Source organism: Dipteris shenzhenensis, chromosome 8, assembly GCF_047967505.1.
Source record: "Dipteris shenzhenensis isolate YYH24624 ecotype China chromosome 8, Dip_SZ_1.0, whole genome shotgun sequence".
NCBI classification, from domain to species: domain Eukaryota; kingdom Viridiplantae; phylum Streptophyta; class Polypodiopsida; order Gleicheniales; family Dipteridaceae; genus Dipteris; species Dipteris shenzhenensis.
This window is the reverse complement of record NC_141603.1, coordinates 20,669,262-20,679,767: the sequence shown is the minus strand read 5'-3', so window position 1 is coordinate 20,679,767 and position 10,506 is coordinate 20,669,262. Positions and strand designations below refer to the sequence as shown.

General features: G+C 42.8%; 1 protein-coding gene and 1 pseudogene across 1 annotated transcript; both read right to left on the bottom strand.

Annotated features, from left to right (window-relative positions):
• Positions 1-522: 522 nt before the first annotated feature.
• LOC147899249 (uncharacterized) lies at positions 523-2,986 on the bottom strand. The gene is made up of 8 exons (XM_087378597.1): positions 2,718-2,986; positions 2,380-2,574; positions 2,030-2,297; positions 1,862-1,932; positions 1,616-1,705; positions 1,279-1,400; positions 1,051-1,177; positions 523-919 (listed from the first exon to the last, which is right to left on the bottom strand). Exons 1-8 carry the CDS (start codon positions 2,845-2,847, stop codon positions 819-821), a joined length of 1,104 nt encoding a protein of 367 aa, XP_087234723.1. The 5' UTR covers positions 2,848-2,986; the 3' UTR covers positions 523-818.
• A 1,093-nt stretch (positions 2,987-4,079) lies between these two features.
• On the bottom strand, positions 4,080-10,263 carry LOC147899248 (MFS-type transporter clz9-like; annotated as a pseudogene).
• Positions 10,264-10,506: the final 243 nt, after the last annotated feature.

The following is a 10,506-nucleotide window of genomic DNA, read 5'->3' as shown; positions in this document are numbered from 1 at the left end:
AGCCCGCAAAAAGGGAATCTCAATGCAAGCAACAAAAGAAACAGTCTAGAACCTATAAGTATATTACATAGATATAAGCCACTAATTTAAACTATGAACAAACAAGCAATCTAACATGTTTGGGGATCTACCTCGAGAAATCTTACAAGAATTAAGTAAAAAAGTTAGAATGTCTCAAGTACCAAAGAGCAATCTAGAAAGCCCAATGGTTTTGAGAAGTATCCTTTTTTCAGCACACTTTTAAAAAAGAAAAATAAAAAATAAGTCTTCCTAATGGAACATGATAAACTACGAACAATCCAAGACGTTTGGATATTTACATCGAAACCATCTACGACCCACAAACAAGTGGTGAAATAAGTCGGATGAAACTGAGAAAGGCAGTCTCTATTTGTTGATTGATTTGATTCTTAGAAGGAGAAGTCAGAAGCACAACTAACCACTAGACATAGGGCTTTTGTTGGCATAAAGTTTCAACCTACAAGTTCATTCGAACTAATCCAATTTTAAAAAATCCTGGGATCTTAGCAGAAACCAAACGGCTGCAAAAACATGTTCATCCATTAGATCTTTCAGAGGGTTCTCAATATTGTACTGCAGTACAGTATAATTTTTTAGTTTCAGTAAAACACGTTCAATCAAAGCAAATCATCTCGGGTTGCACACCATCAACAGGCAGAGCAAGTGCTCATGTGCTGTTTCTTCGACGGTCTAAAAGATCTTTCCTGGCATTGCCACCAGGACTTGGCACAAAATATCTTTGCTACTATTCTGTACAACCATGGGGCTGAAGGAAAATGGCAAGCATTCTTGAGATTTTAAGAGAGAACAAGGCGATACACTGATGCACCATTTTCATGCCTAGTTGAAAGGCGTCCCAGTTGTACAAGCAACAGCAAGCAGGCTTTTACCTTTGCTTCTGTCAAAATGAAACCGAATATGTAAGCTCCATTGGTTGGAGCAGAAAAGAGGATGAGCACTACATAGCTTATTAGGGTAGTGCATGATCCTATGTGTGATTATTTATACAGCAACTGACAGACGACTTACCAGCACCAAGAGAGAACAAATCTTCCTGTTGGAGATAACCACTAGCACATTCTGAACTTTGGATGTGGTTTCCATTTGGCTTCTTGTACCAAATGTCGCATATTCTCTCATAAAAATTGTTAACATCCTGTGCCCAACCAGTCATGGAGTTAATAGGAAAGCACTGACTTAGCTCCCTGCTTGATTAAATGCAAAGGAATAGACTATTGCAGTAATGCAAAGCTCAACCTCAAAAGAAATCTGCATTTTCAACCATCTTGGACTGCTATTGTACTCTTCCTCGCTCACTGGCTTGACTGAATTAACACCCTTTCTAGCATTTGCGTCGGACTCCTCATTGCAGTTAGTGCCTGCACACACAAAATAGGGGATGATAACTTCGTACATGTTCATCACAAAAGAAAAAAAGCTTAAAAGCTTTTAGCACAGATCAGCATTACAAACGAGCGCCGCCCTTAGGGCCTTAGAGTCAGTGATGCACTTTCGATCAAAACGCAAATTTACAGCCCTTAATACGTTATGAACCAACTTATTCAGCTGCTGAACGGAGACTACCAAGACTCACCTGCCAGATTAATTGGGACTTCGGCGCAGCACACGTCCTTCTGATTCAGTGGCATCAAAAATAGCTGACCCTCAATTCCAGGACTTGATTCTGTTCATATAGTCAATCCCTGAGAAATCGACTCCCTCAGGGCGTTGAAACGTATATTCACGATCGAATGCAAGATAGTAATGCATGTTTTCAGTGGTGTAACGCTGAAAAGGGGTTGGCAAATCCGACTTCGGAGGTGAAAGGAAACCAGTGTACCTTCTTGTGCTAAGCAAGCAAGACCAGCATCCGAGAGTCCCAAATCTTGCAAGCTGAGTGAACTTGAGTACCTGGAGCTAGCTAAGGATCTTTTTCAAGCCTTCAGCGGGATAAATCAAGACATTTCAGAACTTAGCCGCACACTTCGGCTAATATCTCGAAGGATACAAAGAATCGTACAACCCAGGATCTTTGCGTATTCCTGTGTACCGATTATCCTTGGGAGTCCCAACCGGTTGAACCTGTTCACTATTGCCAGCATAGGATGACAAAAAGAGAGCTTTCTGAGCCTCCGTTACCGTCGCAATCATTTCTTCGGCAGACTGATTTTGAACGAGTTTGGAGGAGCTGAGTCCTGCTGCTCGCATATCCAGATTCGGGGTACTGACAATAGTGTTTTCAGAAGGATCGTCCAAATTCGCATTTGAAATTTCCTCTGCAAGAGATAGTAAAGATCACCGTTGTCAACAGAAATTGGAGCGGTCGATCTCGAAGTTCACCCGTCAAACAAATTTTACCTGGCTTGTACCCGTATTGTTTGAGGCGTTCCTCAAGCGTACAGATGCTCATCTCATTCTGCTTATACAACTCCGCGCAATGTCCAAGCAGCTCTTCAAAAGAAATCGTGCCTGTTGTGATGGCCTCAAGGTTCTCGACTGCTTGACTTGTCGAGAAGACGCGATCGTGGAAATTCGTGAGGAATGAAGACAAATCTGCATCGAGACCAGCGGGGGGACGCAACTTAAAAAAATGGGGAAGAGATGGGATAGAGGGAAGCCAACAGAAAGCGTTCTGGTCACACTGCGAGGCTTGCAGGGAGAAAAGATAACACGAAGCAACGAGAGAAGGTACTCACTGGAGGATGGAAGGGAGGAGGGGCGCTGATCGACGGCGGAGCGCAAGCTACTGCAAGAGGACTCGAGGGAGGCAGAGAAGCGACGGAGGAGGGAGCAGAAGGAGGAGGCGATGGAGGCACAATCATCCATGGTTTGAAAAGAAGGCAGAAGGGAGGAAATGAGGGGAAATGGCGAAGAAAGCTTTGAGCTTGAAACGAAGCAGAGGCTATGGCGATGAAAAGCTTTGAAAGAGAAAGAGCAGAGTTTGTGTGTGTTGAAAAAAATGAAGATGAAGATGAAAATGAAAAATGAAGAAAAGGAGGGAAAACATTCCACTTTTGTTTGAATTGGTTCACACCAGTCCCCACACAACTGAAACCTTTTCAAAGGGTGAGACTTCCACGCTTCAAAGGGTGAGACTTCCACGCTCTGTTCCTCTCTGTGGCGCCTCGGGTCCAGTAGTAGTCCATGAATGGCCTGATTCTATCATTCCTCAGTGTCCACAGGTTGCCCGTCGCATGTCCATTGACCCCCCAATGGATTACGTGAATCAATGGGAAGGAGGGAGCCTGCATCACACTTTGCATCCTACCAAATTCCTGCTTTGTGGTTTTTGCATATAAGCAGAGCAGGTGGAAGTGCAAACTGTCAGAGAAGAGGGAGAGGGGGAGAGAGGGCTTTTTTGTTTTGCTGCTTCCTTTGCTTCTTCTTGAACGCACAGGCAGGAAAGAGGGAAAGATTACAGGAAATCCAGTTTTGCCATAGCTATGGAGAAAAGAGCTCATGAAACCATCGGTTCCTGTAGCGTAAAAGGACAGGGATGGTGTTAAATATTCTCCTTTAGTGCTACCCTTCATCATGGCTGAGTCTGCCCTTCACCTCCAGAGTGCCGACAGAAACTCAGTACGAAGACTTTGTTTAAATGGATGCTCAAGTATGTGTGGGTGTGTGGATTTGTATGTGTGAGAGCATATTTTTATACTATGGTCTACACCCACTGTTGGGCACTGATGACGTCAGTGGGGATGTCATAGTAGCCAGTCCCTCCTATGCATGATGGAGTTTATGGTTTTCAACCTTGTGAGTGACTATCATGAGATTGAAACTGCACTATGTTGTGTTTCTAAAGGATGAGTTTGGGAATGTTCCTGGATTCATCTAGGTATATAAAGGTTTTAAATATTCTACATTTAAAAAGCATTCTGCTTAGGAAGTCCTCTGGATTTGGTATTTTGTTGAGTTTAAGAAGTAATTGTGGGATTCAGTTTGAGCACTATAGCTAAATCTATGAAATTAATTCACATTATTGCACAAGATTGACAATAAAGTATGCAGGAGAAAGGGAGATGCATGCCTGCAATGATTTTTTTAAAAGGCAATTTTTAATCCAGCAACTACATTAAAAAAGGGCATTTCAAAACCTTCTGTTTCAAAGGTTGGGGAGTGCCTGTAAGTTCAGTCGATTGTTTGCCCTCTTAGCTCTCAAAGCTTCAAACTGATGGACACGAGCCATGCATTGCTCTGTAGTATAGGCACATGCAGGGAGATATGACTCTCACTATGCAGAGGAACACCTCCCCACAAAGCAGCCCTCAATTGCACCTCAAACTGGGCTTGCTGAATCTCCCATGCCTTTTTGGCTACCTTCGTTTGTCGCTCCTCAATTCTCTACTTTTCTTTGGCTACTCTTGCTTGCTGTGATTCCCTCTCCTTTAGCTCTTTTTGCCTTCTCCTTGCCTCTTTCATTCTCTCCACCTCCATCTTCTTTGCACTCTTGGCCCACATGGTATCTATATATTGATCAGATGTTAGAATAAGTGAATGACTATAACCACATACGCCTCTCCGTGCACCCTTGCAATGGTCACATTTTCACAATGAACTTGCAGTAGGTTCACCACTCGTGCATCCAAGGTTTGATTCTCCTGCAGAGGAATTGTTCTGCCCATGCTATTAAGGGTTGCCACTGCTGCTCCCTCCAAGTCTGCATTCTCTGGTGTGCATGGAACCTGACTAGTATCAACCTTTAGCAATGTGAAAAGAGTGGGAAAGAAGGAAGGAATCTCACTTGCAGCTTTCTCACATACACAATGGGGGAATATGCACAAAGGTGGAGGCTAAAAATAGTTTTCCTCTTCTTAGTTGTGAAAGCCAAAAGAACAAAAGAATAGATCAAACCTATATGTGGATCTCAAACCAAACTCAGCTAACTAACGTGGCATACTAAATGAGCCACTCACTAGAGTACATAAAGATAGCTGTCATCCAGCTATTATTCATGGGTGGTGTACCAACCGCATTTGCAGCTAACAAGTCGGTGACATAAATGCAGAACGATCACCCTGGCATATCACGAGTGGAGCTCGATATCTCAACGCTCCCCCTCGAGCTCAATCCCAATTCCTGCACACCAAGCAGGTCTCTGAACTTGCACAGCTTCTCTGCACCCAATGCTTTCGTGAATATGTCAGCTACCTAATCCTCTGTGCTGACATAAACTAGACCAATAAAACCTACTAGATCTTTCTCCCGCACATAGTGATAATGCACCTCAATGTGCTTTATTCTAGCATGATAGACTGGGTTATTTGCCAAGTGTATACTGCTCATGTTGTCACAATAAATGACAACTGGCCCATCTATAGACTTATGCATATCGTAAAGTAGCTTATCCAACCAAGCTACCTCACATGCAGCCATTGCTGCACCCCTGTACTCAACCTCTGTGCTCGACAAGGTACCTATAGGCTATTTCTTGCTGCTCCAAGTGATTGCAGCACTCCCAAAAGAGAATACATATCCACTGATAGATCGTCTATCAGAAATACTACCAGCCCACTGCTTCAAGTGACCGCAGCACTCCCAAAAGAGAATACATATCCACTGGTGGATCGTCTATCAGAAATACTACCAGCCCGATCAGCATCAATGTATCCATGCAACTGTATCTGAATCCTAGTCTCATAAAATAGTCCATATTGCAATGTGGACTTCACATACCTAAGTATGCATTTAGCCATATTCAAATGCGGTTTCCTTGGAGCTTGCATAAACTGACTTACCAACCCAATAGCATAGCTCAAATCTGGCCTAGTAATAGTCATATAAACCAAACTTCCTATTATCCGTCCGTACATAGTAAGGTCTTCCAGAAGCTCACCTGCATCTGCGCTTAACTTCACATTCTGCTCCAAAGCAACAGAAATAGGCAATCATCTCAATGCCCAAGAAGTAATGCAGCTCTCCCAAATCCTTCATCTCAAGCTTCTACTCCAATAGCATTTTCACATGAAGGATATCTTCATCACTATCACTTGTGATGATCAAATCATCAACATAAATGACAAGCAGCATAATATCTTTCTCTGTTTTTCTCACATAAAAAGAGAAATCTGCCTTGGAAATTTGAAAGCCAATAGTGACAAGATACTGTCCTATCTTGTCAGACCATGCTCTAGGTGCTTGCTTCAAGCCATACAAGGCTTTCTTCAACCTGCAAACAAACTCAGGATGAACAGCATGAACATAACCTGATGGTTGCTCCATATAGACCTCTTCTTGCAAATCACCATGCAAGAAGGCATTCTTTACATCCATCTGATGTAAAGACCATCCCTTTGATGCAGCCATAGCAATGACTGCTCTTACGGTTGCCATCCTTGCAACCGGACTGAATGTTTCTTCATAATCAATGCCATATGTCTGTGCATATCCCTTGACAACTTCTTGCCTTGTATCTGTTCACAAAACCATCTGCATTGTGCTTCATCTTATAAACCCACTGGCAGCCAATTGCATTCTTGTCTTTAGGTGAAGGCACCAATTCCCATGTAGCATTTGCTTTTAAGGCATCCATGGCCTTCTCCCATTGTCTTTTCCCATGGCTTGCTCAAAAGAAGTGGGTTCTGGTTCATGTATCTTTTTGACCATATAAGCATAGTGAATGGCTGTAAATCCATCATATTTCAGCCTATCCACAGGATATCTAGCTCTGGTAGACCTGCGCAAGTAGGCTCACTACCAGGTGCTCTCAAAACATCCCTTGTCTTCCTTACTCCAGGTGTAACAATAGAAGGAATACCCAACTCATCATCAAGGCTCTATTCTGAGCCACTGGATTCACCATCCACACAAGAGTGACCTGCATTCACATCAACCATGGGGTTATCTACTTTCTCTTTTCCTTTTCGTGATACTTGCATACCACTATCTACATTGCTTTGAGGGGATCCTCCTGATATCAATCTGCCTGTCCATGGCAAATTATGTGAACCACTGCTAGAGGACACTACAAGTCCACTAATATTTTGTGATTGTTGCTGTGAATTCTGTGCAGCATTACCATTTTGTGCATCTACTTCATCAATCACATTTACTAGTTTATACCAGCTACTCATCTCATCAAAAACAACATCTCTGCTCACTGTAAACTTATGAGTATAAGGGTTATAGCATCTATACCCTTTCTACTGCAGAGAATAACCGATCTACACCACTCCCATGTGCAAACATTGCTACACTCAATTCAGGCATGTCCGCATCCAACGTAAACATCCCGCCCTTCTTCTTCCCTTTTGCTATCAAGCGACCTTTATTTTTCATATCCTCAACAAAGCATCCATGAGGATTAAATCTGACCTGCAAGCCCTGCTCAACCATTTGACCAACAGAAACCAGGTTCTTGGTGATATTCGAGACATGAAATACATCAGACAGATATTTCTTTTTTCCATCCTGCATAGACAAAGGAATTTTACCAATCAGCACAATAGGATGTGCAGTATCATCACCAGTCTCCACAAATCCTAGTCTTTCCATTTTCCTTGCATCCTGCATCCATTCTGCATGACCTATCATGTGGTTTGATGCACCTGAGTCAACATACCACACATCATTGCTTTCTTTTGCACTTGTCACACAATTGGTCATGTGTTGCACCATAAACAGATGCTCATTTCTGTCATCACCCTGTCTACTAGAGGATGCATAATTTCCTTGCTGTAATTTTTCAGTCATGATGTCATTCTACTTTTTATAGCAGTCTTTAACCATATGACCCATTTTACCATAGTAGTAGCATTCAACATTGTTGTTTGCATTTTGGCCTCTCTGCTATCCACCACGACCTCTTTGGCTCCCCCTACCTCTAAAGTTACCACGTCCTCCTCCATAGGACTGGTTTTCTTGAATTTGCTGCATATTCTGATTTCTGCCACGGACTCCAAATCGGCCTGCTCTACCTCTGCATCTACCTCTGCCAGCATTTGAGTAGAAGACAGCTTCTTTTGAACTTCCTCCTGAAGAAGATGCCCCACCATTCCTCTGCTCTTCAGAAATTAGAAGAGCGATCAACTTCTAAAATCAAAAACATTCTCACGGACGGCAATGGATGTCTGGAATTTTGCATAATCCTTTCCTAGACCATTCAAGGTCACAGAAACTAAAGCATCATCTTCCACTGGCGACCCAATAGAATGAAGTGCATCTGCAATCTTCTTCACCTTCATGTGGCAGTCATTGATGCTCATATTTTCTCTCTGTACATTATGTAACTCTTGCTTGAGCTGCGTTTTCTTGGCTTGCGTATTTATGCTATACATTTTTGTCAAAGTATCCCACGCCTCCTTCGGCATGCTTGCATCCTAAATATGCACAATCACATAGAATCTGAAATACTGATAGACAGCCAATACATAACTTTTCTGGCTCTCTCATGCTAGCCTTTAAATCCCTGCAACTCCTGTTGATTGGGAACATTAGGAATAACTAATTCTTGTTCAACTCTAGTAATGAACTCCTAATAGCCTTTTCCGTCATTCTAAACTTCCATGCTTGGAAGTTGTTCTTGTCAAGCTTTTAAGTGACAATCTATGAAAGAGCATCAGACGCCATTACAGAATATTGCAAAATATTCTGTCACTACAAAAAAAAAAATACAACTTCTGCCTCACAAGGGTAAATCTGCAAAACTGATGAGAGTGGTATTTGACCACATAGTCACTTCCTAGTGACGATTATGCATCAGCAGGAAATAAGAATGATTCTGTCACTCCCAATATCTCTGGGCATAGGCATACGATGTAATTTCTGCGATAACTTTTCATGGACCTACAAAAAACAGTGATCGCACAGCAAAAACAGGGCACTTTCCTGAGTGCCTGCGAAGAACTTCCACCACCAAAACATAGCATATACTGCCCTCTCCCCACACCGTGAAGGGCATCCCAATCTCAGATAGTGCACTCTTGCACTTTCCGGCTATGCTACCTACAGAGATTTGCTCCCAAACTCGAAAAAAAGGAAAGCAACACTGATCCTCTTACTAGGACACCGCGAACTTGGTTTGCTTTCTTGAGATCCTTACCACGAACCAAGCTCTGATACCATGTGAAGAGAGTGGGAGAGAAGGATGGAGTCTCACTTGCAGCTTTCTCACATACACAATGGGGGAATATGCACAAAGGTGGAGGCTAAAAACAGTTTTCCTCTTCTTAGTTGTGAAAGCCAAAAGAACTCTAAGTACAAAAGAAAAGGTGAACCCTATATGTGGGTCTCAAACCAAACTCAGCTAACTAAGGTGGCATACTAACTAAGCCACTAACTAGAGTACATAAAGATAGTTGTCATCCAGCTATTATTCATGGGCGGTGTACCGACCCCATTCGCAGCTAACAAGTCGGTGACATAAATGCACACCGGTCACCCTGGCATATCACGAGTGGAGCTCGATATCTCAACAAGCAATGCTTGTTGGTCCTCGTGTGTGGGTTGTTCAAGTTGATTGATATCAACCTCTGCAAGTTTTGAAGTTGGCTCCAACTGCATAGTAGACTCTATAACAGTAACCTCAATGTTTTTACATGGCAAGTGATCAAAACAAAGAGCTTCTCTATTGAATGGCCAGATTCCAATGGCACGGAATCATGCCTTTATGTTTGACTCTGTGAGAGTGGTAGCTAGAGCTCGGGCTCATATGCCAACAAGATCTGTCTTTGAAACTTGGGGACAAAAATTGTTCATGAGCCAAACAGACCTCTCTTTGTTGAAGTTTGTCTTGAAAGACTTGAAGATCGACACATCAAGGGGCTAGAGTTTGTGAGAAGTGTGTGCTAGCAATGTCACAATATCAACACCCCATTCAGCTTCCCTAGCCGCAACATCCGAACCAGTGTGGCTCCCATGCCCATCAATTATGAGTAGGTGCCTGTTGGTTGGTGTGACTCCATTTGGAAGGGAGTTCTTGAAATCCTCAAGCCATGCATCAAACAATTGGCCAGTCATCCAAGCCTTATTTTGCATTCACATGATAGCTCCATCCTCACATTGGCTTGGATAATTTTGCATTGCTTTCTTGCCTATGAATATGTAATACCTCGAAAGGGCAAACCCAGCTGCATTCACACAACAAAGAATGGTACACCACTCCCTTGAATCAAGCCTTAGCCCATATACTTTCCTTGACCCTTTTCGAGCAAGTACTTTTATTCCTCTATCTTTAAAGCCTTGCACCCCAGTCTCATCTGCATTCCATATGTTATGAGGTGCGTATTGGTGGAGATTGTACATTGTCTCCAAGTTGTCATGAAATGAAGCAACTATTTCAGGACGGAGACTCACTGCTCTTGAGTGATTAAGTGGTCTACAACTCAAAATGCTAGCTCTGGATGTCTTTTGCAGAAACCATCCCACCAACTTTTGCCAAGAACACCATTTGTGAATGGGTGTGCCGAGTCTGGCATATAGTGGCTACTTTCAAGCTCAAATCATAAACTGTAATGCCTCGACCCGACACTTGCATTCCAAAGCACC

Coding starts and splice junctions, on each gene's coding strand:
- LOC147899249 (XM_087378597.1), bottom strand. CDS start 2,847: ATGGATGATTGTGCCTCCATCGCCTCCTCCTTCTGCTCCCTCCTCCGT. Junction 2,298..2,379: donor ACAATACGGGTACAAGCCAG/GTAAAATTTGTT, acceptor TATCTCTTGCAG/AGGAAATTTCAAATGCGAAT. Junction 1,933..2,029: donor CCTGGGTTGTACGATTCTTT/GTATCCTTCGAG, acceptor AGCTAGCTCCAG/GTACTCAAGTTCACTCAGCT.